The sequence below is a fragment of the Pogoniulus pusillus genome, chromosome 27 (genome assembly GCF_015220805.1).
Source record: "Pogoniulus pusillus isolate bPogPus1 chromosome 27, bPogPus1.pri, whole genome shotgun sequence".
Taxonomy (NCBI): Eukaryota; Metazoa; Chordata; class Aves; order Piciformes; family Lybiidae; genus Pogoniulus; species Pogoniulus pusillus.
In genome coordinates, this window is record NC_087290.1 from 2,392,310 (window position 1) to 2,419,909 (window position 27,600).

Consider the following 27,600-nt stretch of genomic DNA (forward strand, 5'->3'; position numbering starts at 1 on the left):
CTCCCAAGGGAGCAGCTCCAGCTCCAACCTTTCCCTCATCCCTGTCCTGCAGGGTGAAAAGAGCCTCCCTGCTAAACTAGCAGAGTGCTGTTCAGGAGGCAGAGAGGCTAAGGCAGGCTGCTCTCCCTGAAGGCAAATGCCATCAGGGGTCAGGCTGGCTGCAGTTCATTAGCTCAGGAGCTGCTGTGTTTAATGTCTGCTTTAATAAGACAGTGACAGCTTAAAAACTCCATCTCTGCAAAGCAGGATTTGCTGCACTGGGGTTCAGCCAGCTGCCTCCCACTGCTGTTATTCAGAGCTTGACTCAGCCCTGAGAGCACACCCAAGCCAGGCAGATGTAGTCACAGGCTCACAGAATATCAGAGACCTTCAAGCTCACCCAGTCCAACCTTGGACCAGCACTGCAGGGTCACCACTGAAGCACAGCCCTAAGTGTCAGCTCCTTGCCCAGCTTAATGGGAGCAATGACTCCAGCACTGCCCTGGGCAGCCTCTTCAATGTCTGACAAAGCTTTCAGTGAAGAAATATTTCCTAACATCCAGTCTGAACCTCCCCTGGTGCAGCTTGGAGCCATTACATTTCCTCTGGTCCTGTCTCTTGTCACCAGGGAGCAGAGGCTGCCCCCTCCTCGCCCCAGCCTCCCCTCCAGGGAGCTGCAGGCAGCAATGAGCTCTGCCCTCAGCCTCCTCTTCTGCAGGCTGCACACCCCCAGCTCTCTCAGCTGCTCCTCCCCAGCCCTGTTCTCCAGACCATGCACCAGCTTCCTTGCCCTTCTCTGGACCTGCTCCTCAATGTTCTGAGGAGCCCAGAACTGACCCCAGTGCTTGAGGTGTGGGCTCCCCACTGCTGAGCACAGGGAGATGATCCCCTCCCTGCCCCTGCTGGCCACTGTGTTTCTAATCCAAGCCAGGATGCCACTGGCCTTCTTGGCCACCTGCACACACTGCTGGCTCACATTCAGCCAGCTATCAACCCAGCTCCCTGCACACCAGACCTCCAAGCAGAGCAAGAGGAAGCCACTGTGTGCCTGGGGAGCAGCCAGCTGTGTTCACTGGAGCAGCTGTACCCAGGTTCCAGGCTGCAAATGCACTCAGACTGCCTCTCTGCCCTGCAGACATGTCACCAGGCTGGGAGGTAGCCGTGCTCCTCCCATGGGCTGGAGCACAACTCCCATGCTGAGCATTCCATGCACCACCTCCCTGTGCCACCAGAGTAAGACTGCAGCTCCAAGCTGCTCTCCACAGCCCTGGGCTCCTCCTTCCTGAGCGATTCTCTCATTGCAGCTCCCACCCCAGAGCAGAAGCAATGTGGGATCACTCTTACTGAGGAGCCTGATCCCCTTGGGACCACAACACCTCCTCTTGAGAAGCTGTGCCTGGGGGAGGACTTCACAAAACCCTTCCCTCTTGATCTAACTGCAATTCAAACGTCACTGATTAAACCATGAGACCCTGGAGAACACACAGAGAGGCTGACACTGGGCTACAGCTCACAGCCCTCAGAGCTTTGCACTGAAATTCAGCAGGGCTGGGGACCAGGTGAACGATTCCCTCTTGAAAGGGAGCCTGAATCCACCACAAAGCAGTGGAACATTTCACATCTTTCAGACAACTCTTTGGTTACCTTCCACAGACAGAGAAAGCAGAGAACAAACACATCCCCCAGGCACGGGGCTTCTGCAGCATGCAGCAGCATTTGCTCTGTGGCAGCAGGGAAAGCCTGCTGGAAGCTGGGACAATGGCTCTGGTGAAAGCCTCCTGGAGTTCCAGGCCTCAGCACTGGGAGCTCAGTGACCCAAGCAGCACAAGCACAACGAAGGCTTTGCAGATGCAAGCACAGCTCCAATTATCTGGCAGCAGCTTGAAGCTAAAGAGGATGCCACTTACCAAGCTGTCCAGCCCTCCTCCCAGGAGGTCCACAGCACCCATCTGCACGAAGGGCACTTGGGGAACATTCACTGGGGGTCCCAGATCCAGGTTGAGAAGGTCACCCAAAAGGTCACCCTGCAAGGGGATGACCTGAGTCTGCTCCAGGTTCGTGGTGGCTGTGGTGCCCACGGGGCTGTCGCCTGCATCAGTGCTAGGGTGGGAGGAAGGAAAAGCAGAAGAGAGGAACCTGAGTCACCTTTGGTCTCCAGCTTCAGACTCCCAGCGTGAGGAAACATAGCAAGGGGTGGCTCATGGGCAGCAGCCAGTTAAAAGCATCCCCTGGCAGCTGATGTGGCCACTGCCATGGACAAGGCAGTGTGTCAGGGCAAGTGCTGCAGCACCTGCCACGTGCTGCCCGTGGCTCTGGGTGCAGGAAGCTGAGACCTGCCCACCTCGAGCAGCGAGCCATGGGCACTGCGGGGACTACAGCCCTGAAGAGTTATTCACTCTGGTATGGCTTAAGAACTGGCTGGAGGGCCAGGCCCAGAGAGTGGTGGTGAATGGTGCCACATCCAGCTGGCAGCTGGCACTAGGGGTGACTGACTCCACCACCTCCCTGGGCAGTCCATTCCAGTGCCTAATCACCTTTCCATCAGGAAGTGCTTCCTAATAGCCAACCTGAACCTCCTTCGGTGCAGCTTCAGGCCATGCCCTCTTGTTCTGGCACAAGTACTCTGCACTGGTTAGACCACACCTTGAGTGCTGTGTTCAGTTCTGGGCCCCCCAGTTTAGGAGGGACATTGAGATGCTTGAGCATGTCCAGAGAAGGGCAACGAGGCTGGGGAGAGGCCTTGAGCACAGCCCTACGAGGAGAGGCTGAGGGAGCTGGGATTGGTTAGCCTGGAGAAGAGGAGGCTCAGGGCAGACCTTATTGCTGTCTGCAGCTACCTGAGGGGAGGTTGTGGCCAGGAGGAGGTTGCTCTCTTCTCTCAGGTGGCCAGCACCAGAAGGAGAGGACACAGCCTCAGGCTGTGCCAGGGGAGATTTAGGCTGGAGGTGAGGAGAAAGTTCTTCCCTGAGAGAGTCATTGGGCACTGGAATGGGCTGCCCGGGGAGGTGGTGGAGTCGCCGTCCCTGGAGCTGTTCAAGGCAGGACTGGACGTGGCACTTGGTGCCATGGTCTGGCCTTGAGCTGTGTGGTAAAGGGTTGGACTTGATGATCTGTGAGGTCTCTGCCAACCTTGGTGATACTGGGATGCTGTGATACTGTGAAGTTGCCTGGGAGAGAAGGCTGATCCCTGCCTGCCTACAACTTCCTTTAAGGCAGGTCTTCAGCCCCTGAGGGGAAAGCCTCAGCAGCAGAGCAAAAGCTGCTCCCAACTTCAGACCCAGCATAAGAGCTGCAGAACGAATTAGCTGCCAGGCAGGAAGAAGAGGGCTTGAAAGCTTTTCATGGAAGGCTTCAGACCCCTAATGGCACTCAGGTCACTTGTCACTTCTGCTTCCAGCAAGGGGACTTCTGAGCATGCTGAAGAGCCAGCTGGAACATCTCTGAAGGGCAAGTGGGGAGGCACTCACTCACTCCCCCCCAGCCCGAGAAGCACAGTGTGTGTGAGCAGAGGCAACCCCACCAGCCCTGCTGCACACACCTGGATTGCTCCCAGGCTGCCATCCCTCACCACCACACCTCTGCAGCACTGACTCATCCCTCTGCTGGTGCAGATAAAGCAGCCCTTTGAGGTCTGGCTAACTGCAGCCACCCCAAAACCCAACCAGGAATCAGGGAAGGGCAAAACTTAGAGTCTTGGTGGACAAGAAATGATCCATGGGGTGGCCAAGAAGACAAACCATCTCCTGGGGTGCAACAAGAGGTGTGTGGCCAGCAGCTGAAGAAAGGTTCTCCTGCCCCTCTGCTCTGCCCCAGTGGGACCACATCTGCTGTGTTGTGGCCAGTTCTGAGCTGTTGAGGTGCTGGAAGGTGTTTGGAGAAGGGCAGCAAGGCTGGGGAGGGGCCTGGAGCACAGCCCTGTGAGGAGAGGCTGAGGGAGCTGGGGGGGTGCAGCCTGCAGCAGAGGAGGCTCAGGGCAGAGCTCATTGCTGCCTGCAGCTGCCTGCAGGGAGGCTGTAGCCAGGTGGGGTTGGGCTCTGCTGCCAGGCAGCCAGCAGCAGAAGGGGACAGAGCCTGGAGCTGTGCCAGGGCAGGTTCAGGCTGGATGTTAGGAGGAAGTTGTTGTCAGAGAGAGTGATTGGCACTGGAATGGGCTGCCCAGGGAGGTGGTGGAGTCTGTGTGGCTGGAGGTGTTGAAGCCAAGCCTGGCTGGGGCACTGAGTGCCATGGTCTGGTTGGTTGGGCAGGGCTGGGTGCTAGGTTGGGCTGGCTGAGCTTGGAGCTCTCTTCCAACCTGCTTGATTCTGTGATTCTGTGACTCCATGGTGTGGAGGCAAACACCAGCAGGGCACTGCCAGCCCTGCTAAGGTCGGGACAGGAGGTCAGCAGAGTGGCTGAGCACCTGCTATGAGAGCCCAGCCATACACACAGAGCTCAGGCTCCTGGAGCTGACTAAAACCCCCTGAGATGCCAGCTGCTGTGCAGCCTCTGCTCCTCAGCCCTGGCAGCTCACTGGTGCTGGGTCAGTGCAGCCAGCCTTGATTTCACAGGCAGGGAGAAAACAACTCTGCTTCCCAAAGCAAGGCACGACAGAAATAGCTTCAGCTGCTAAGAATAGCAGAGAAGTGGTGGCAGAAAATAGAAGGGGAGCAGCAGTGCACACTGATTTAGCAGAGTAACTGCAAAAACCAGCCCTGGAAATGTCACTTTGGGGATGCAAGGAAGAGGCAAGCCTGGCTGCCCTGCCCCCTGCTGTAAGGCTGCCTCGAACTTGTACTGAGTGCCATCAGTGCACCTGGCACTGCTCACCTGAGCCACAGCAACAGGCTTCAGGGCCCCACCACGACCACCATCCTGCCCCAACCTGCTCCTGCAGATCCAACCCACTTCCAGGACCATGATCACAGGGAAGCATCAAGGCTCCAGGAAACAAGCAAAAGAATCATAGAATCATAGAATCAGTCAGGGCTGGAAGGGAGCACAAGGAGCAACCAGTGCCAATCCCCCTGCCATGCCCAGGGACACCCTGCCCTAGAGCAGGCTGCACACAGCCTCAGCCAGCCTGGCCTCAAACACCTCCAGCCATGGGGCCTCAACCACTTCCCTGGGCAACCCATTCCAGCCTCTCACCACTCTCAGGGTGAAGAACTTCCCCTCAGCCCTCAAGGGACAGAGCCACTACCAATCTAGCCCAGTAGCTTTCCAGTGGTGGGGCTGAGATGGCTTTGACAGTCCTTAGGCATCCTTGGCACCAAGTGGCAGCTTTACCACTTCACATTCCAGCAGCAAAGTCTCCCTGTGCCTGCCTCTTCCAGGAAACTGTGTTGGGAAGATGGAGCCAGGCTCAGGGATGCTCAATGACAGGCTCAGGGCAGAGCTCACTGCTGGCTACAACCACCTAGAGGGAGGCTGTAGCCAGGTGGGGTTGGGCTCTGCTGCCAGGCAGCCAGCAACAGAAGAAGGGGACACAGCCTGGAGCTGTGCCAGGGCAGGTCTAGGCTGGATGCAAGGAGGCAGTTCCTGGCAGAGAGAGTGATTGGCACTGGAATGGGCTGCCCAGGGAGGTGGTGGAGTCTGTGTGGCTGGAGGTGTTGAAGCCAAGCCTGGCTGGGGCACTTAGTGCCGTGGTCTGGTTGGTTGGGGCTGGGTGCTAGGTTGGGCTGGCTGAGTTTGGAGCTCTCTTCCAACCTGCTTGATTCTGTGATTCTTGACAAGGGGCACTGGGTGCCAGCTGGAGCTGAAGAGGTGACAGGGCAACAGGAGGGGAAACTGTTAGTGTGAGGGTGCTGGAGGCCTGGAGCAGGCTGCCCAGAGAGGTTGTGGAGTCTCCTTGTGTGGAGACTTTCAAACCCCACCTGGATGTGTTCCTGCATGACCTGCCCTGGGACACCCTGGCCTGGCAGGGGGCTTAGACTGGATGATCTTTCAAGGTCACTTCCAACCCCTAGCACTCTGTGATTATCCTACCCAGGTGAGCTCTGGAAAGCTGTGCAGTTGCTGCAGCAAAAGCCCTTACAGAAAGCAAGCAGTGAATCCCCAAAGATGCTGCTTCTTTCCACAGCTGGAGGCCTGCCCTTACACCAGCTACCCAAAGCTGCTGAGGCAAAGGCTCTTACAGAAACCAAGGAGTGAATCCTCCCCAAAGATCACAGAACCAGGCAGGTTGGAAGAGAGCTCCAAGTTCAGCCAGCCCAACCTAGCACCCAGCCCCAACCAACCAGACCATGGCACTAAGTGCCCCAGCCAGGCTTGGCTTCAACACCTCCAGCCACACAGACTCCACCACCTCCCTGGGCAGCCCATTCCAATGCCAATCACTCTCTCTGCCAGCAACTTCCTCCTCACATCCAGCCTGAACCTGCCCTGGCACAACTTGAGACTGTGTCCCCTTGTTCTGCTGCTGGCTGCCTGGCAGCAGAGCCCAACCCCACCTGGCTACAGCCTCCCTGCAGGCAGCTGCAGACAGCAATGAGCTCTGCCCTGAGCCTCCTCTGCTGCAGGCTGCACCCCCCCAGCTCCCTCAGCCTCTCCTCACAGGGCTCTGCTCCAGGCCCCTCCCCAGCCTTGCTGCCCTTCTCCAAACACCTTCCAGCACCTCAACAGCTCTCTGCAATTGACCAGCCCAGAACTGGACACAGCACTCCAGGGGTGGCCTGAGCAGTGCTGAGCACAGGGGCACAAGAACCTCCCTTGTCCTGCTGCCCACACTGCTCCTGAGACAGCCCAGGATGCCATTGGCTCTGCTGCCCACCTGGGCACTGCTGCCTCCTCTGCAGCTCCTCTCTGCCAGCACCCCCAGCTCCCTCTCTGCCTGGCTGCTCTCAGCCACTCTGGCCCCAGCCTGCAGTGCTGCTTGGGGTTGTTGTGGCCAAAGTGCAGAACCCTGCCCTTGGCCTTCTTCAATCTCATCCCATTGGCCTCTGCCCACCCATGCAGCCTGGCCAGGTCCCTCTGCAGGGCTCTCCTACCCTCCAACAGCTCCACAGCTGCTCCTAGCTTGGTGTCATCTGCAAACTTACTGATGCTGGACTCAATGCCCTGCTCCAGATCATCAATAAAGATATTGAACAGGACTGTGCCCAGCACTGATCCTTGGGGAACACCACCAGTGCCAGCTGCCAACTGCATGTGGCACCATTCAGCACCAGTCTCTGGGCTCTGCCATCCAGCCAGTTCTTGATCCAGCACAGAGTGAATCTGTCCAAACCATGATGCTGCTTCCTACCACAGCTGGAGGCCTGCCCTTACACCAGCTACCCAAAGCTGCTGCTTTTTCATTCAGACTCTCATGTCAAGAGGGATCAGAGCCAGTGTCTGCTCAAAACCAGCACAGCTTCTCCTCACATGAGAAATTTTGATGCTGCTTCTGCCCTCTGACCCAGGAACTCAGAAAATACACAGCCAGGATTAAAACTTACAGCAAATGGCCTCTTGAATGACCTGCCCCTACACAAGCAATTAAAAACCCTGCTAGAGAGTTCTACAAGGCAGAGCAGCCTTTCAGTGCCTGAAGGGGCTCCAGGAGAGCTGGGGAGGGACTTCTGACAAGGGCTGGGAATGCCAGGACAAGGAATAGTGGCTTTGAGCTGGGAGAAGGGAGATAAGAGACTGGAGAGGAGGAAGAGCTTCTTGAGAATGAGGGTGGAGAGAAGCTGGCACAGGTTGCCCAGGGAGACTGTGGTGTTCAGTGCCAGGTTGGATGAGGCCTCAATGCAGTTTCTCCTGTCTAACCTAGTGCTGAACATCTCCAGGGAGGAGGACATCCACGACCTTATGGATGTCCTCCTCCCTAGAGATCTTCAGGGCCAAGTTGGATGAGGCCTGGAACAACCTGGTTGTGTATGTCTTCCTCCCTGGAGGTGCTCCAGGCCAGGTTGGATGAAGTCTGGAGCAACCTGGTTGTGGACGAAGCCTTGAGCAACCTGGCTGTGGATGTCTTCCTCCCTGGAGGTGTTCCAGACCAGGTTGGATGAAGCCTTGAGCAACCTGGTTGTGGATGTCCTCCTCCCTGGAGGTGTTCCAAGCCAGATGGATGAGACCTTGAGCCACCTGAGCTAGTGGGAGCTGTCCTTGCCCATGGCAGGGGAACGGAGTTGGAACTAAGAGATCTTCAAGGTCCCTCCCAATCCAACCCAACCCAACCCATTCTGCCCATCTATGAACCTCTGCAGCTTTTGGGACTGTTTGGCTGGACAGAAGCAAACCAACCAGCCCTGCCCAATGCCCACTGGGGCTGCCTCCAGCTTACCTGCCATGGTGGATGGGCAGATGCTTGCGGTGGATGCCATGGCTGCCCTCCACGAAGGCGTTGGGCGGTTTGTGGTAGACAGAAGCCAAAGAGCCAATGTGGCAGATGAGCTCATCCAGCAAGGTTGGCTCAATCAAGTCTGTCTCCTCAGAGATGAGAGGCTTCTCTGACAGCACCACCTCTTTGGCAGTCACTGGGTCCGTGGAGAGCAGGCGCCAGTAGATGTAGCCTCGGTCCCGCAGGTCTGGGTTGTCAGAATCCTGAGACAGAGCAAGGGGTCAGAAGCAGAACAACATCCCAGCAACACTGAGTGAAGCAGGTTTTACTGTTACTGTTTGTTAATGGTAGAGAGAAGAGCAGAAGAATGGAGCCTCTTTATGAGCATCAGACAAGCCTGGAGTGCCAGTGAGCATCACCACTCTTGTTTGAGTCCCCAAGGGGCCAGAGCACTCCACCAGGATGCAGAGTGCTCTGCTGAGCACCCTTCAGATGTTGCCCAGCTCTGCCTTTCTCAGTGTCCCACTGCTGACTGAGGCCTGAAGGTTTGATCCTGAAGGACAGGCTGCATGGGTGGGCAGAGGCCAAGGGGATGAGACTGAACAAGGCCAAGTGCAGGGTTCTGCACTTTGGCCACAACAACCCCAAGCAGCACTAGAGGCTGGGGCCAGAGTGGCTGAGAGCAGCCAGGCAGAGAGGGAGCTGGGGGTGCTGGGAGAGAGGAGCTGCAGAGGAGGCAGCAGTGCCCAGGTGGGCAGCAGAGCCAATGGCATCCTGGGCTGTCTCAGGAGCAGTGTGGGCAGCAGGACAAGGGAGGTTCTTGTGCCCCTGTGCTCAGCACTGCTCAGGCTGCCCCTGGAGTGCTGTGTCCAGTTCTGGGCTCCTCCATTGCAGAGAGCTGCTGAGGTGCTGGAAGGTGTTTGGAGAGGGGCAGCAAGGCTGGGGAGGGGCCTGGAGCACAGCCCTGTGAGGAGAGGCTGAGGGAGCTGGGGGGGTGCAGCCTGCAGCAGAGGAGGCTCAGGGCAGAGCTCATTGCTGTCTGCAGCTGCCTGCAGGGAGGCTGTAGCCAGGAGGTGTTGAACTCTACTGCCAGGCAGCCAGCAACAGAAGAAGGGGACAGAGCCTGGAGCTGTGCCAGGGCAGGTCTGGGCTGGATGTTAGGAGGAAGTTGCTGGCAGAGAGAGTGATTGGCATTGGAATGGGCTGCCCAGGGAGGTGGTGGAGTCTGTGTGGCTGGAGGTGTTGAAGCCAAGCCTGGCTGGGGCACTTAGTGCCATGGTCTGGTTGGTTGGGGCTGGGTGGTAGGTTGGCCAGGATCAGCTTGGAGCTCTCTTCCACCTGCTTGGAGCTCTCTCCCACCCTGCTTGACACCCACAGGTCCTTTTCCACCGAGCAGCTTTCCTGTATGGGCACTGCTGCACAAGAAGATGCAGCAGAGCTGCAGGCCACATCCTAACAAGCCACACTCTCCATACCCAAAGAGCTCCAATTTCCCCTGCTGCTTAGCTACCTAATGAAGTTTGGAGAGATGCTAATGACAGCAGTAAGGACACTTCATCAGTTCTCCAGCTGTCACCAATCCCCTCGTTCTGCTGCAGACACTTCTGCCTCTGCCTTAAGTGCTAATCGTTGCTCTCCTTTGCCAGCAGCTCTGTCCGGAGCAGTGAAGGCAGTGGCAGTGGTTTGCAGCTCATGTTCCAGGGGAGGGAGGTGCTGTGCTTTTGTGCTCTAGTGCAGCCTGGTTGAACTGCTCACAGAAAGGAGAGCTGGGACCTTTCACCCCCAGGGCAGCAGAGCAGGAAAACCTTTCAGAGGGTTTTTATCCCCCCCTGTAAAACGATGGCAACACATCCTGCACCTCATTAGCCTTCCTCCTTGGCACTTCTTTTCCTCTTCTGTGATCTCATTCATGCTGCTGCTGACCTGCTGTACCCCTGCCTCTTGCCATCTGCCTCCATACGTCCTCAGGCACGCAGCTGAACCTCTCCTCTTTGCAGTGAGGCTGAGCTCATTCTGCTCCTAGGTGCCCAGATACAACGTCTGGGTCGGGCACTGAGGTTTCTTTGCAGTGCTGTTTGTCAGTTTGATGCTGGAGCCGTGAGCTCTTTGCATGCTTTGCCCTTAACAATCCCTGTGAGCCTCTGTGCTCCTGCCTGCAGCAGGCAGCTCAATATCAGACAGGGCTTCTGCAAGGGCATCCATGAAAGCCCACATGCTGCCACCCACCTGCAGGCACGTCCAGATTCAAGACTAATTGTTTCTTCCCACAGCTAAATAAACAGACTTGAAGCTACAGAAAATCTACTGGAAAAGGAGGCTCAGATCTTCCCTTTCCTCCTTTCTCCCAGTTCCCTGTTCCCCAGGGGCTGCACACACACCTCAGTGCATACCAGTGAACTGCCCACCCATGCCAGGCAGGAGCTGGCAGCAGAGCAGTCTAAGGGCTGCCCTCAGTGCTGTGCTAAAGCTGGGCAGGGCAGTGTGGGCAGGAAGCTGCCAGAGCTCTGCTCAGGGGTGGCCAAGGGCAGCACAAAGGGCACTGGGGGCAGGGTGGAGCAGAGGAGGTGCCAGGGGAACAGGAGGGGAAACTTTGCCAAGGTGAGGGTGCTGGAGGCCTGGAGCAGGCTGCCCAGAGAGGCTGTGGAGTCTCCTTCTCTGGAGACTTCCAAAGCCTGCCCCAATATGTTCCTATGTGCCCTGCCCTGGGCGATCCTGCTCTGGCAGGGGGTTGGACTGGATGATCCTTTGAGGCCCTTTCCAACCCCTACCATTCTGTGAACTCAACAAGCAGCATTTAGGTGCACACCAATGAACTGCCCACCGGTGCCAGACAGATCACAGCAGTGGAGATGCAGGGGCTCTGTGCCACCCATCAGGGCTGGGGCTGGCCAGGAGCCTTGTTCTCTGCCACACAGCTCTGCCCCCCACATCCCCAGCTCCTGCTTTGCTGTTTTCACCAGTGGTGGCTGAATGCAGCTGGCTCCTGTGGCAGTTGCACCTGCAGACAGAGCCTAGGAGACCCCCAAAGTGCCACAACACCTAAGGTGGGGAAAGAACCACCCATGGAATGCCACTTCCAGCCTCCAGCTGGGGATGGGACCCTGAGGCAGAGGCTCTGCAGCATTTCACAGGCAGTTATCCCACACCAACTTATTCATCTGCACCACAAGCCAGACTGAGCCAACATTTGTGACAAACAGGGAAGAAACAGATGTCTGCTACAGTCCTAGGGTGCCCTGCAGTGTTTGCTGACTCAGCACAGTCAGGTTTCACACTTGGCACCTTTCTTCTGCTCCAGCTCGTCCTGCCACACCCCTCCTGAAAGGGGAGCTGAGAACCTGCTCACAGCAGGTTTCTGCTGGAGAGCAGCCCCAAGGAGAGGGACCTGGGGTTGCTGGTGGCTAACAAGTTCCCCATGGCACAGCAATGTGCCCTTGTGGCCAAGAAGGCCAAGGGGATCCTGGGGTGTATTAGGAGGAGTGTGTGCAGCAGATCAAGGGAGGTTCTCCTGCCCCTCTGCCCTGCTGAGACCTCATCTTCAATACTGTGTTCAGTTTGGGGCTCCCCAGTTGCAGAGGGACAGGGATCTGCTGGAGAGGGTCCAGCAGAGGGCCAGGAGGATGATGAGGGGACTGGAGGGCATGGCTGATGAGGAGAGGATGAGGGCTCTGGGGCTGCTTAGTCTGGAGAAGAGAAGACTGAGAGGAGATTTGATCAATGTTTATAAGTATCTGAGGGCTGCCAGGAGCAGGGGGACAGGCTCTGCTCACTGCTCCCTGGGATAGGACAAGCAGCAATGGGTGGAAGCTGCAGCAAAAGAGGTTCTGCCTCAACACAAGGGGGAACTTCTTGCCTGGAAGGGTCCCAGAGCCCTGGCACAGGCTGCCCAGAGAGGTTGTGGAGTCTCCTTCTGTGGAGCCTTTCCAGCCTGTCTGGATGTGTTCCTCTGTGATTTGTGTTAGATAGGATTGTCCTGCTCTGGCAGGGGGGTTGGACTGGATGATCTCTTTGGGTCCCTTCCAACCCCTAACATCCTGTGAGCCTCTGATCCCATGAGAGCCAGAAGAGCAGGGCACAGATTTCTCACCACTGACCAATGCAACACCCCCAAAGGGAGAGGTTCATTGCTTTAAGCACCAGTAAGTCCACAGCCATGGTCTCTTGCAGCACAGAAGACCAAAAGGCCAGCAGCTGAGTGGCTCCAGGTTCTGCTCCCAGCCATTCAGAACAGCTGGGAGACTGTTCCAGCACTTGACACAGCAGATCTGGAGAGGAGCTGCTCCTTTTGGACCACACCACCACACACTGACCTCAGTCAGTCCAGCCAGGGAGCAGAGGAGGATCAGCTGAGGTCCTGCCCGTGCCTGCTACCAGGACATCTCTACTTCTGTCCTCCAAAACTACAGCACTTCTGTCTGCCAGCTCCCCCCCAGCCCCACCTGCAGCGATCTGAGCTCCTAGCTCAGCACCTCATGCATAATGAATGCAGGATCCCAGCCACTGCTGCAGCCCCCAGCAAAGCTGCTGCAGTGGTTGACAGCATCTAAGCACAAAGCAACATCAACCAAACCTCAGCTTTCTCTTCTCCACTGCGCTCTTTTAGCTCTGCTGCTCACAGATCAGAGCCTTTGCCAGGTCCTTGCCTTCTGAACGGTTTAGGTTGGAAGAGACCTCAAAGGTCATCTAGTTCCAAACCCCTGCCATAGCTCCAGATGTTTTCCCTGCAAGCTGCCTTCGAGGAGAAAGCATTTTGGTTTCTCCATAACTCTACCCTGTCCTCCCTAACTTCTCATTCAGTGGAGGAGCAGGGAAAAGAATTTGGATGAATCAAGACCTGAGGAGAGAGCAGCTGCCAGATGGCTTGGCAACAGGCACAGAGCAGCTCTTAACCACAGACTCTCTGGGAGGGGAGAACATGCTTGAATCCATCTACTGCAGAGCTGAGTGGCCTGGCAGATGGGAGCCACCAGCCAGCAGGCCAGCACAGCACCTGCAGGGCTCTGCTTCCCTTGGCTTACCTGTGTGGCCAGGCTGAGGACCTGCTGTACCAGCTCCTGTGTCTCAGAAGGCTTCTTCAGGAACAGCTTCACTATGGCAGTCAGGAGGGTGAGCTGCACCTAAAGGAAAGGATGCAACAGAGAGCAGAAAATTCATCTGTGCTTTAGCAACCTCTCCCTCCCCTTCACATCCCTCACTGACACACAGCCCAAGCCCTGTGCTCTGTGACAGCCTCACACTGCTCCCTCCAGTGCCACTCACTGCAGCCAGGATCAGAGCCTGGCCTCTTGCAAAAACACTTCCACAGCCCCAGCCCTGCTCACTGCACTCAGACTGAGTTATCACTTCCTCACTTTTCTTCAGTTATTCTTCTCATTTATTCACTTTTATTCCTTCTATTTATTAGGTTTTGTTTAGTTATTCTCGCATGCAGCTCCTCACTGCTCTTCTGTATGGCTGGGTCATGGTAGGGCTGCTCCCCTTGAAGAAGGGGAGTATTAAAACTATTAAAAACCTATTAAGCAGCTAATTAGTAATCTATTAAACATCTACCTAACACCTACCTAAACCAAGAGAATCATACAATCAGGCAGGCTGGAAGAGAGCTCCAAGCTCAGCCCAACCTAGCACCCAGCCCCAACCAACCCACCAGACCATGGCACTCAGTGCCCCAGCCAGGCTTGGCTGCAACACCTCCAGGGATGGCCACTCCACCACCTCCCTGGGCAGCCCATTCCAGTGCCAATCAGTCTCTCTGCCAACAACTTCCTAACAACATCCAGCCTAGACCTGCCCTGGCACAGCTCCAGGCTGTGTCCCCTTCTGTCCCTGGCTGCCTGGCAGCAGAGCCCAACCCCACCTGGCTACAGCCTCCCTGCAGGCAGCTGCAGACAGCAATGAGCTCTGCCCTGAGCCTCCTCTGCTGCAGGCTGCACCCCCCCAGCTCCCTCAGCCTCTCCTCACAGGGCTGTGCTCCAGGCCCCTCCCCAGCCTTGCTGCCCTTCTCCAAACACCTTCCAGCACCTCAACAGCTCTCTGCAATGGAGGAGCCCAGAACTGGACACAGCCCTCCAGGGGTGGCCTGAGCAGTGCTGAGTCAACAGATTTTATGTTGTTAGTCAGGATGAGAGGAGAGACAAGATCAGATCAAGGGAGAAATGAACAGGGGAATGTCCCTGGCCAGAGTCAGAACAACACTGTTTACATTTCAGCTTTTAATCTCTCTCAGCAAACCAAGGAATGCTACAGCTACAAGAGTTGGGGCTCTGCAGCCTGGAGAAGAGAAGGCTTGGAGGAGACCTTACAGTGGCATCCCAGGATCTGAAGTGGGCTACAGGAAGGCTGGGCAGGGACTACTGACAAGGCCTTGTCATGACAGGATGAGGAGGGATGGGTTTGAAGTGGCAGAGGGGAGATTGAAAGTGGATGTTAGGAAGAAGTTGTTTGCAGTGAGGGCGGTGAGAGACTGACACAGGTTGAGGGTGGTGAGACACTGGCACAGGTTTCCCAGGGAGGTTGTGGAGCACAGGATCACCCAATGTGATCTTTGATCACATTGGGTGATCCTGTGCTCCACAACCTCCCTGGAGGTGTTCAGGAGCAGGCTGGATAAAGCCTTGAGCAACCTGTTCTAGTGGGAGGTGTCCCTGCAGGGGACTGGAACTGGCTGAGCTTTGAGGTCGCTTCCAACTGAAACCATTCTATGATTCTCTCTTTATTTTCTCTTTTCACAACCCTATGACCTCATTTCTCTCATTCACATCTTCCAATCAGGCTCAAAGCAGCAGAGATGCCCAAGGCAGCTGTACCTGGGTGCTCTCATCGTGGAAGCCCTCCAAGAAGCTCTCCAGCAGCTCGTCGGCGTTGTCGATCCTCTCGGCGTACTCCCCCACGATCCAGATCATGGCAGCCCTGGCATCAGGCTCATCCAGGGAGTCCAGGTTCTCACAGAGGGTGGCAATGATGCTTTCATACCTGCTCGGGCACAGCACAGGTGGCTTAGCAGCCTGAGGGCACCTTGGTGCCACTCCAGCTCTGCCCACACTGCTGTGCGGACAGCCCAAGGCTGAGTTACAATGTCCTGGGTTTTGACTCTGCCAAGAGGGCCAGTGGCATCCTGGGGGGGTATCAGAAGGGCTGTGGTATGGAGGTTGAGAGAGGTTCTCCTCCTCCTCTGCCCTGGGGTGGCCACATCTGGAATATTGTGGCCAGTTTTGGGCCACTCAGCTCAAGAAGGAGCTCAGGGAACTGCTGGACAGAGCCCAGCCCAGAGCCCCCAAGCTGCTGCAGGCAGCGAACATCTCCTGTGAGGCCAGGCTGAGGCAGCTGGGGATGGCAGCTGGCAGCAGAGCAGCCTGAGGGCTGCCCTCAGTGCTGTGCTGAAGCTGTGCAGGACAGTGTGGGCAGGATGCAGCCAGGCTCTGCTCAGGGCTGGCCAAGGGCAGCACAAGGGGCACTGGGTGCCAGCTGGAGCAGAGGAGGTGCCAGGGGAAGAGGAGGGGAAAATCTGCCAACGTGAGGGTGCTGGAGGCCTGGAGCAGGCTGCCCAGAGAGGCTGTGGAGTCTCCTGCTCTGGAGACTTTCAAACCTCCCCTGGATGTGTTCCTGGGTGCCCTGCCCTGGGTGCCCTGCTCTGGCAGGGGGCTGGACTGGATGATCCTTTGAGGCCCTTTCCACCCCCAACCATTCTGTGCCTGGGAGCTCAACAAGCAGCATTTCCCCTCAACTACAGAAGAGATTCCCAGGCTTTTTCTCTGTCCAAGCTGAGCACCAAGATCTGAGAGTCCACAAATGTTCTGTAGTTTCATTAATCATTGGAGACCTCATCTGGAGCACTGTGTCCAGCTCTGCTACCCCTAACACAGCAGAGACAGGGACCTGTAGCTCTGGGACCCCCAACACAGCAGAGACAGGGACCTGCAGCTCTGCTACCCCCAACACAACTGAGACAGGGACCTGCAGCTCTGGGATCCCCAACACATCAGAGACAGGGACCTGCAGCTCTGGTACACCCCCAAAACAACAGAGACAGGGACCTGCAGCTCTGCTACACCCCCAACACAACAGAGACAGGGACCTGCAGCTCTGCTACACCCCCAACACAACAGAGACAGGGACCTGCAGCTCTGCTACACCCCCAACACAGCAGAGACAGGGACCTGCAGCCCTGCTACCCCCAACACAGCAGAGACAGGGACCTGCAGCTCTGCTACCCCCAACACAGCAGAGACAGGGACCTGCAGCCCTGCTACCCCCAACACAGCAGAGACAGGGACCTGCAGCTCTGCTACACCCCCAACACAGCAGAGACAGGGACCTGCAGCCCTGCTACCCCCAACACAGCAGAGACAGGGACCTGCAGCTCTGGTACACCCCCAACACAGCAGAGACAGGGACCTGCAGCCCTGCTACCCCCAACACAGCAGAGACAGGGACCTGCAGCTCTGCTACATCCCCAACACAGCAGAGACAGGGACCTGCAGCCCTGCTACCCCCAACACAACAGAGACAGGGACCTGCAGCCCTGCTACCCCCAACACAGCAGAGACAGGGACCTGCAGCCCTGCTACCCCCAACACAGCAGAGACAGGGACCTGCAGCCCTCTTGTCCCCCAGGGCACATTGCTGTGCCAGAGATGCTCTCCCCCAGCACTCCCAGGGCCCTCTCCTTGGGGCTGCTCTCCAGCAGTCACCTCCCAGCCTGGACTGCTGCAGTTTACTGTTGCTGCCCAGGTGCAGGACTTTGCACTTGTCCTTGTTGAACCTCAGTTGGTTCCTCTGTCTGCCCAGCTCTGTGCCCAGGTCTGGCTGGATCCTTCAGTCCAACCCCCTGCCAGAGCAGGACCATCGAATCTAGCCCTGGCCATACAGGAACTGTCAGCCTGGATGCTGCTCTTCACAGCAGCAGCCAACTCTGCTCCCAAGCTTTGCAAGCTGTGCTGGGAGGGTGTAGAGTGCTCTGCCCTGGTGAGGGCACACAGAGGCTTCCAGGAACCTCCAGCAGCTTCCACCTACTTGTTGGGGTACTTGCGGAAGATGTCTCTGATGACGACGATGGCCTCCTGCACCACGTAGTTGACCTTGGTCTGGATGAGGTCCAGCAGGGTGCTGACACAGCGCTCTGCAGATTGCTGGGGAGGAAAACAGAACAGCACAGCACCATCAGCACAGGCTGGAGAAATGCTCCCTCCAGCCCCTGGCACACCCTGAGGAACAGGACACCGGAGAGGAACAGCGGCTACCACAGTATCACAGCATCACAGTATCACAGTATCACCAAGGTTGGAAGAGACCTCACAGATCATCAAGTCCAACCCTTTAGCACAGAGCTCAAGGCCAGACCATGGCACCAAGTGCCACGTCCAGTCCTGCCTTGAACAGCTCCAGGGACGGCGACTCCACCACCTCCCCGGGCAGCCCATTCCAGTGCCCAATGACTCTCTCAGGGAAGAACTTTCTCCTCACCTCCAGCCTAAATCTCCCCTGGCACAGCCTGAGGCTGTGTCCTCTCCTTCTGGTGCTGGCCACCTGAGAGAAGAGAGCAACCTCCTCCTGGCCACAACCTCCCCTCAGGTAGTTGCAGACAGCAATAAGGTCTGCCCTGAGCCTCCTCTTCTCCAGGCTAACCAATCCCAGCTCCCTCAGCCTCTCCTCGTAGGGCTGTGCTCAAGGCCTCTCCCCAGCCTCGTTGCCCTTCTCTGGACACGCTCAAGCATCTCAATGTCCCTCCTAAACTGGGGGGCCCAGAACTGAACACAGCACTCAAGGTGTGGTCTAACCAGTGCAGAGTCCAGGGGCAGAATGACCTCCCTGCTCCTGCTGGCCACACCATTCCTGATGCAGGCCAGGATGCCACTGGCTCTTTTGGCCACCTGGGCACACTGCTGGCTCATGTTCAGGTGGGTATCAATCAGCACCCCCAGATCCCTCTCTGTCTGGCTGCTCTCAGCCACTCTGACCCCAGCCTGTATCTCTGCATGGGGTTGCTGTGGCCAAAGTGCAGCACCAGCACTTGGAGCTATTGAACTCCATCCCCTTGGACTCTGCCCATCTGTCCAGGGGATCAAGGTCCTGCTGCAGAGCCCTTCTGCCCTCCAACCCAGCCACATCTGCCCCCAGCTTGGTGTCATCTGCACACTTGCTGACTCGGTGTGCAGCCAGAACAAGCCTCCAGGCTGCCAAGTGCTGGTGGGCTGCAGGGGAGAGGCTACCAGGGACCCCAGAGACCATCCACTCCAAACCCCTGCCTCTCAACTAGACTTGGCTGCTCGAGGCCTCAAACACCTCCAGGGAGATGCATCCACAATCTCCCTGGGCAGCCTGTTCCAGAGTCTCACCATCCTCATCCTGAGGAACTTCTTCCTCAGACCCAGTCTAATTCTACTATCTCTCATCTTCAAACTATTGCTCCTTGTCCTGTCTCCAGACATCCTCAGGAAAAGTCCCTGTGCAGCCTGCAGGATTCTTTCAGGTACTGGAAGGCAGCTCTAAGGTCTCCTGGATACTTCCCTTCTGCAGGCTGAACACCTCCAGCTCCCTCAGCCTGCCCTTGCAGCAGAGCTGCTCCAGCTCTTGGATCATCCTTGTGGTTCTCCTCAACATCTGTGTCCTTAAGATGGGGAAAGCAGAACTGGATGCAGCACTCAGTGTGAGGTCTCAGCTGTGCAGAGCCAGGGGCAGAATTCCCTCTCTCACCCTGCTGGCCACACTCCTCTGAATCACAGAATCAGTCCAGGTTGGAAGGGAGCACAAGGAGCAGCCAGTTCCAGCCCCCTGCCATGCCCAGGGACACCCTACCCTAGAGCAGGCTGCACACAGCCTCAGCCAGCCTGGCCTCAAACACCTCCAGCCATGGGGCCTCAACCACCTCCCTGGGCAACCCATTCCAGCCTCTCACCACTGTCATCACCAACAACTTCCTCCTCATGTGCAAGCTGAATGCAGCCCAGCACACAGCTGCCTGCTGGGCTGCATCAGAGCACTGCTGGCTCCTGAAGAGTCACTGGGCTGATCCTCTCCTCATCCCAGAGCCTGCAGAAGAGCAGTCCCAGAGGGCAGCTGAGCAATGCTCAGCAAGAGCCTGGGGCCAGACTCTGCTCAGTGGTGTCCAGGGACAGGCCAAGGGGCAGCAAGGGGCACAAAGTGGCAGGCAGGAGGTTGGCTGTGCAGAGCAGGAGCAAGTTGTTTGTTGTGAGGGTGCTGGAGGCCTGGAGCAGGCTGCCCAGAGAGGCTGTGGAGTGTCCTTGTGTGGAGAGCTTCCAACCCCCCTGGCACTGTGCTGCTGGGCAAGCTGCTGTGGGTGCCCTGCTTTAGGAGTGGGCATGGACTGGATGATCTCCAGGGGTCCCTTCCAATGTTCCAGGTGAACACACCTGCTGGAACTGTGGGGTAAGAAACCTTGCCCAGCTGAACTGAGCAGTGAGTTTTCCCTTTAGAGGGCACTGAACCTCTCCCATCCCATCAGTTCTGGTGGCCTGTGGCTTGCAGAGCACTGCCAGCCTCTGCTTCTGAAGCTTTTAAAACTGCCTTTAAAGCAGCCACAGTGAGCAAGAGGCTCTGCAAACTTAGGTGCAGGAGGCTGAGGACACATCCAGTTGGGTTCTTTCCCTGGAGTGTCCTTGTGTGGAGAGCTTCCAAACCCCCCTGGCACTGTGCTGCTGGGCAAGCTGCTGTGGGTGCCCTGCTTGAGCAAGGGGGTTGGACTGGGTGATCTCCAGAGGTCCCTTCCAACCCTACCATGCTGGGATTGTGTGAAGCAACCATGCCAGCAGACAGCTGGATCACCACAGGAGACCTTTATTGCTACTCAGATCACCCTTTTGCTGGCCAGCAGTTTGAAGAGGCCACTGAATGAGCTCTCTTGGACTTCCCCAAGCTGTGGCAACCAGAGTTTCGCCAGGGACTGCTGGAGGGTGGCAGGGGAAGCCAAAAGGCAGGAGAGAACTCTGCTGTCAGTCAGACTGCAGGAACAGCAGTGAAAAGACAGCTCACAGCAGCAAGAGCTTGGATATTTTGGATGTGAGGTCATGAGCCACATGTGAAGATCCAGCCACAAACAGGAATATTGTGGCCAGTTCTGGGCCCCTCAGCTCAAGAAGGAGCTCAGGGAACTGCTGGACAGAGCCCAGCCCAGAGCCCCCAAGCTCCTGCAGGCAGTGAACATCCCCTGTGAGGCCAGGCTGAGGCAGCTGGGGCTGGCAGCTGGCAGCAGAGCAGTCTAAGGGCTGCCCTCAGTGCTGTGTTGAAGCTGTGCAGGGCAGTGTGGGCAGGATGCAGCCAGGCTCTGCTCAGGGCTGGCCAAGGGCAGCACAAGGGGCACTGTGTGCCAGCTGGAGCAGAGGAGGTGCCAGGGGAACAGGAGGGGAAACTTTGTCAGTGTGAGGGTGCTGGAGGCCTGGAGCAGGCTGCCCAGGGGGGCTGTGGAGTCTCCTTGTGTGGAGGCTTTCAAACTCCCCCTGGATGTGTTCCTGTGTGCCCTGCCCTGGGTGCCCCTGCTCTGGCAGGGGAATTGAACTGGGTGATCTTTTGAGGTCCCTTCCAACCCCTATGATCCTGTGATGCTGTGAACTCTGAGCCCAGCTACTCTATCCATGCAAAATGATGTTCTGACACCCCACCAGACCAAGCTGACTGCTTCACTCCTGGACCAAATCCATCAGCCTTGCTGCTCACCATGGGTGCTGCTTGCACTTCCATAAAGGAGCATCAGCTCTGCCCTCAGCTCTACACAGCACAGGCAATGCCAGACTTGCACATCACAGCAGACACATCTATTTACTGCCTTGCTCTTCTAAGAGAGCCAATTAAACAAGAGGTAGAGCTGAGGCTCCCTGTGAGTTCTCATTCATCAGCAGCTCCTGCTGGCTGTGCCCCATGTCAAAAAGCAGATTTCTAAGCCTTGGGAACTTGGACACTGATGGCTGAGGGAATGTTCTCCCATTAGTCAGAACTCACAGTGCAAACAGCCTCTAGTAAACACAGATGCACTGGGGACAGGGATTAACCTAGAGATGAGGACACTGTAATGAGCTGTTCTATATTTGGGCTCTTTAAATCCAGCTCTTGTCAGAGGAGCAAACAGACCTCACCTTCAGCAGCAGCATCTTCAGAGGAGCCCTGCTAAGGCCACCACTGCTCACTGGGCACTGCACAGCTGGAGGGGCACTGCAGAGTTGCTGGCACATCTGCATGCTGAATGGGACTGCTATGGTGTCAGGGATGGGAAGAGGTAAGGCAGGGCAATGCCAGAGTGGAAGCTCCTAAAACCACCTTGGTGCTGCAGGAGTGCAGCACTGCTCCTGTCAAAGCAGGACACACACAGCCAGATGCTGCTGAGGATGGCCCTGCTGAGGATGTGCCTGCTGGCTAAAGCTAGATCCTGCTCCCCAGCACCAAGGGCTGCCACCAGCAGCTCTCTTCCATGCCCTAGAGCATTTCCTCCTGGCCCTGCTGTGTCTCCAGCCAGCTCCTTGCCTGGAAGGAGCACTCTGGTGTGTTGACCTGCAGCCATAAAGCAGAAGCAGGGCTCAGCTGCTCTGTTAGGCCACCCTTTAAATGAGAGAGTAGTCTTGGCTGGAAAAGCCCTCCAAGACTGAGTCCAACCATCAACCTGTGACCACCACGACCCCAAGTGCCATGAATATGTTTATTGAACACATTCAACATGTGCTTCTTTTACACCTCCAGGTGTGGGAACTCCATCACCTCCCTGGGCAGCCTCTTTCAATCCCTCTTGCTCTTGCAGCAAACAAATTTTACCTCATCTCTAACCTAGCCCTGCCCTGGCATTAATTTCAGGTCATTTCCTCTCAGTCTGTCACTCAGAATCATAGAATAGAATCAGAGAATGGGTTAGGTTGGAAGGGACCTCAAAGCTCAGCCAGTTCCAAGCCCCTGCCATAGGCAAGGACACCTCCCACTAGAACAGGTTGCTCAAGGACTCATCCAACCTGGACTTGAACACCTCCAGGGAGGTTGTGGAGCACAGAAGCACCCAATGTGATCTTTGATCACATTGGGTGCTTCTGTGCTCCACAACCTCCCTGGGAAACCTGTGCCAGTGTCTCATCACCCTCAACCTGTGCCAGTGTCTCACCACCCTCAACCTGTGCCAGTGTCTCACCACCCCCAACCTGTGCCAGTCTCTCACCACCCTCACTGCAAACAACTTCTTCCTAACATCCACTTTCAATCTCCCCTCTGCTACTTCAAACCCATCCCTCCTCATCCTGTCTTTCCCAGACCTTATCAATAGTCCCTCCCCAGCCCTCCTGGAGCCCACTTCAGATCCTGCAATGCCACTCCAAGGTCTCCTCCAAGCCTTCTCTTCTGCAGGCTGCACAGCCCCAACTCTCTCAGCCTGTCCTCAGAGCAGAGCTGCTGCAGCCCTCTGAGCATCTTCACGGCCCTGACACTAGGGAAAAGAGACCCCAGGCTGGCTCCAACCTCCTTTCAGGGAGTTGTAGTGGCAGTGGTCAGCCTTGAAGAGCTGAAGGAAGGAAGAGAAGGCTGCCTGGGAAGGAAGGAAGGAAGGAAGGAAGGAAGGAAGGAAGGAAGGAAGGAAGGAAGGAAGGAAGGAAGGAAGGAAGGAAGGAAGGAAGGAAGGAAGGAAGGAAGGAAGGAAGGAAGGAAGGAAGGAAGGAAGGAAGGAAGGAAGGAAGGAAGGAAGGAAGGAAGGAAGGAAGGAAGGAAGGAAGGAAGGAAGGAAGAGAAGGCTGCCTGGGAAGGAAGGAAGGAAGGAAGGAAGGAAGGAAGGAAGGAAGGAAGGAAGGAAGGAAGGAAGGAAGGAAGGGAGAGAAGGCTGCCTGGGAAGGAAGGAAGGAAGGAAGGAAGGAAGGAAGGAAGGAAGGAAGGAAGGAAGGAAGGAAGGAAGGAAGGAAGGAAGGAAGGGAGAGAAGGCTGCCTGGGAAGGAAGGAAGGAAGGAAGGAAGGAAGGAAGGAAGGAAGGAAGGAAGGAAGGAAGGAAGGAAGGAAGGGAAGGCTGCCTGAGAAGGAAGGAAGGAAGGAAGGAAGGAAGGAAGGAAGGAAGGAAGGAAGGAAGGAAGGAAGGAAGGAAGGAAGGAAGGAAGGAAGGGAGAGAAGGCTGCCTGGGAAGGAAGGAAGGAAGGAAGGAAGGAAGGAAGGAAGGAAGGAAGGAAGGAAGGAAGGAAGGAAGGGAGAGAAGGCTGCCTGGGAAGGAAGGAAGGAAGGAAGGAAGGAAGGAAGGAAGGAAGGAAGGAAGGAAGGAAGGAAGGAAGGAAGGGAGAGAAGGCTGCCTGGGAAGGAAGGAAGGAAGGAAGGAAGAGACGGCTGCCTGGGAAAGAAGGAAGAGAAGGCTGCCTGGGAAAGAAGGAAGAGAAGGCTGCCTGGGAAGGCAGGAAGGAAGGAAGAGAAGGCTGCCTGGGAAAGAAGGAAGAGAAGGAAGGAAGGAAGGAAGGAAGGAAGGAAGGAAGGAAGGAAGGAAGGAAGGAAGGAAGGAAGGAAGGAAGGAAGGGAGGGAGGGAGGGAGGGAGGGAGGGAGGGAGGGAGGGAGGGAGGGAGGGAGGGAGGGAGGGAGGGAGGGAGGGAGGGAGGGAGGGAGAGAGGGAGGGAAGGAGTGAGGGAGAGAGGGAGAGAGGGAGAGAGGGAGAGAGGGAGGGAGGGAAGGCTGCCTGGGAGGTCGATCTGAGAGGAGAGAAGTTGGTGTCCTCTTTACACAGACTTGCAGCAGCCCAGCTGCCAGAAGCACAACCTGTGCCCTGGCACTGCACTCAGCCAGGCCTGATTAGGCTCTTGTTTAGCTCTGCTGTCAGGCAGTGCTCAAGGGAACACACTTGAGCAAAAGCTAAACGAGCCCAGCTGAAATGAGACCACTTATGTGACATCTTGCACTCAGCTGCCAGTTTGCTGAACACTACCAACAGCACAGCAAAAGCCTTCTCTCTCCTCACAGGCTTCCAGAGCTCCTGTCAAGCACAGCAGATTGCTTTATAGGGGAATTAACAGAGACATCAATAAAAATAACATTCACAGAACCCCAGAAGGTCAGGGGCAGGAAGGAACCTCCAAAGCTCAGCCAGTCCAACCCCCCTGCCACAGCAGCATCACCTAGACCAGAGCACGCAGGAACACATCCAGCTGGGTCCTGAGTATCTCTGGAGAGGGAGACTCCACAGCCCCCCTGGGCAGCCTGTGCCAGAGTTCCATCACCCTCACAGTGGAAAAAACTCTTTCCCATGTTTTCATGGAACTTCCTCTGCCTCAGCTTCCACTCATTGCCCCTTGTGCTGTCACTGGGCATCACCCAGCAGAGCCTGGCTCCATCATCTTGGCACTCACATTACACAAACATGAATGAGGTCATCCCACAGTCTCCTCTTCTGCAAACTAAAGACACCCAGCTCGCTCAATCTCTCTTTGTAAGGAAGATGTGGCACTTGGTGCCATGGTCTGGCCTTGAGCTCTGTGCTAAAGGGTTGGACTTGATGATCTGTGAGGTCTCTTCCAACCGTGATGATACTGTGATACTATGTTCCATTCCCTTAATGGTTCTTGGGGCCCTTTGCTTGAGTCTGATGAGCATTCTGCTGCTGCTCAGCTGGCAGTGGACGTTTCAGACTTGTTCTGCAGAGGTTCTTAGGAACAGAGCAGGGCCACTGGGTTGATCAAAGAGCTGCAGCAGCTCTGCTGTGAGCAGACTGAAAGAGTTGGGGCTGTGCAGGCTGGAGCAGAGGAGGCTCCCAGGGGACCTTCTTGTGGCCTTCCAGCATCTGAAGTGGGCTACAAAAAAAAGCTGGGGAGGGACTTTGGAGGGTGTGAGGGAGAGGCAGGAGTTGGGGGGAATGGAGCAAAGCTGGAGGTGGGGAGGGTGAGGCTGGAGGTGAGGAGGAAGTTGCTGAGCAGGAGAGTGGTGAGAGGCTGGAATGGGTTGCCCAGGGAGGTGGTTGAGGCCCCATGGCTGGAGGTGTTTGAGGCCAGGCTGGCTGAGGCTGTGTGCAGCCTGCTCTAGGGTAGGGTGTCCCTGGGCATGGCAGGCAGGTTGGCACTGGCTGCTCCTTGTGCTCCCTTCTAACCCTGACTGATTCTATGAGCTTCACTGCATAAGCATCTAGGCTAAAGAGATCAGGCTCCAAATGAAGCTACAAGCTACAGGGGACCTTCCAGTGGATAAGCAGAATCAGTCTGTGCAAAGAGGACCTTAGTGCCCCACAGCTCTGTGCTTCTGTGCATCTGCTGCAGCTGAAACAAAACATTACACAATACTGAGTTCAATCTCTAATCTTTCCCCCTTCAAAGATCAGGCCACAGCTATGAAAGGAGATCCTCATGGATCCTTGTTCCAAAGCCAGTGCAATACAACATTCCAGCAAGGATGGTTTAGCTGCCTTGCTCTGCCTGCAAGCCAAGAAGCACAGCATCCTCCTGTGATGTCCTCAGCTGCAGCTCACCAGCCCTGCTCTTCAGCTGGGGCTGGGGAAGTGTGGCTGGAAAGCTGCCTGGCAGAAAGGGACCTGGGCATTGTAATAGACAAATGACTCAGTGTGAGCCAGCAGTGTGCCCAGCTGGTACAGAGAACCAATGGCATCCTGGCTGGGGTTAGTCATGTGTTTGTCCCCTGGCACTCTGCTCTGGTGAGGCCACACTTCAGGGGCTGTGTTCAGTTTTGGGCATCTCATTACAAAAGGGCTGTGGAGGTGCTGGAGTGAGTGCAGAGGAGGGCAAGGAAGCTGGGAAGGGTCTGGAGAATAACTCTTACGAGGAGGGACTGAAGGAGCTGGGGATAGGTAGTGTGAAACAGAGGAGGCTGAGGGGAGAGCTCATTGCTGTCTACAGCTGCCTGAAAGGAGGTTGTGGAGAGGTTGGTGCTGGGCTCTGCTCACAGGTAAATAGTGATAGGACAGGAGGGAATGGCCTCAAGCTGCCACTGGGGAGGTGTTCAAGAAAAGCCTGGCTGAGGCACTTAGTGCCATGGTCTGGTTGGTTGGGCAGGGCTGGGTGCTAGGTTGGGCTGGATGAGCTTGGAGCTCTCTCCCAACCTGGTTGATGCTATGATTCCAAATGACATTAGGAAACATTCTGTCCCTGCAAGAGTGGTCAGGCTTTGGAATGAGTTGGCCAGGGAGGTGGTGGAATCTCCAACCCTAGATGTGTTTAAAGGTGGTCTGGGGATATGGCTGAGGGTGAGCCTTGCAGAGCAGGGATATCAGCTGGACTTGGTGACCCTGGAGGTCTTATCCAACCGGCCTGTTTCTGTGTGTGGTTCTGCGTGTATGCAGGCCACTTGAGTGCCAGCACAGCAGCAAAAAACTCTGCCTAAGGTGGGAATGAGAAGGCAAAGCCCTTCAGTGGTTGTGAAGACAGCCAGAGACAAGCTCAAGTTGCAGGTACTTGCCTCAACCTTGATGGCACAGCGCCCGATGGCTCGCACCGCCTTGCGCACGAAGTCCACGTCCACCTCCGTGGCATATTCCTTCAGCTCTGCCAGGACCTGCAGAGAAAGCACCTGTGAGTCCCTGGGCACACACAGGGAGAACCTCCCACCCACGGGTGCTGATGCTTCAAGAGCAGAACACAAGGCAAGATGCACTCACAGCCAGGCACTCATTCAAGGCTAATGCAGCCAAACTGCAACCGGGTCCAGAGAGTGCTGGTGAATGGTGCCACATCCAGCTGGCAGCTGGCACTGGTGCTGTGCCCCAGGGAGCAGTGCTAGGCACAGTCCTGGTCACTGTCTTTATTCATGATCTGGAGCAGGGGATTGAGTCCAGCAGCAGTGAGTTTGCAGATGACACCAAGCTAGGAGCAGCTGTGGAGCTGTTGGAGGGCAGCAGAGCCCTGCAGAGGGACCTGCACAGGCTGCATGGGTGGGCAGAGGCCAAGGGGATGAGACTGAACAAGGCCAAGGGCAGGGTTCTGCACTTTGGCCACAACAACCCCAAGCAGCACTGCAGGCTGGGGACAGAGTGGCTGAGAGCAGCCAGGCAGAGAGGGAGCTGGGAGTGCTGGCAGAGAGGAGCTGCAGAGGAGGCAGCAGTGCCCAGGTGGGCAGCAGAGCCAATGGCATCCTGGGCTGGCTGAGGAGCAGTGTGGGCAGCAGGACAAGGGAGGTTCTTGTGCCCCTGTGCTCAGCACTGCTCAGGCCACCCCTGGAGTGCTGTGTCCAGTTCTGGGCTGGTCAACTGCAGAGAGATATTGAGGTGCTGGAAGGTGTTTGGAGCAGGGCAGCAAGGCTGGGGAGGGGCCTGGAGCACAGCCCTGTGAGGAGAGGCTGAGGGAGCTGGGGGGGTGCAGCCTGCAGCAGAGGAGGCTCAGGGCAGAGCTCATTGCTGCCTGCAGGGAGGCTGTAGCCAGGTGGGGTTGGGCTCTGCTGCCAGGCAGCCAGGGACAGAAGAAGGGGACACAGCCTGGAGCTGTGCCAGGGCAGG

At 56.6% G+C, this 27,600-nt stretch overlaps 1 protein-coding gene across 4 annotated transcripts in view; it reads right to left on the reverse strand.

The window, feature by feature from the left end:
• AP2B1 (adaptor related protein complex 2 subunit beta 1) overlaps window positions 1-27,600 on the reverse strand; it is a 124,510-nt gene that overhangs the window by 54,337 nt on the left and 42,573 nt on the right. For all 4 annotated transcript variants that reach the window (XM_064166774.1, XM_064166773.1, XM_064166772.1 and 1 more), the window contains exons 9-14: window positions 26,568-26,663; window positions 17,234-17,349; window positions 15,028-15,193; window positions 13,240-13,338; window positions 8,225-8,484; window positions 1,887-2,079 (exon numbers count right to left, since the gene is read on the reverse strand). In XM_064166774.1, the coding sequence (XP_064022844.1) occupies window positions 1,887-2,079; window positions 8,225-8,484; window positions 13,240-13,338; window positions 15,028-15,193; window positions 17,234-17,349; window positions 26,568-26,663 (930 nt within the window). The remainder of the gene's footprint in view (window positions 1-1,886; window positions 2,080-8,224; window positions 8,485-13,239; window positions 13,339-15,027; window positions 15,194-17,233; window positions 17,350-26,567; window positions 26,664-27,600) is intronic.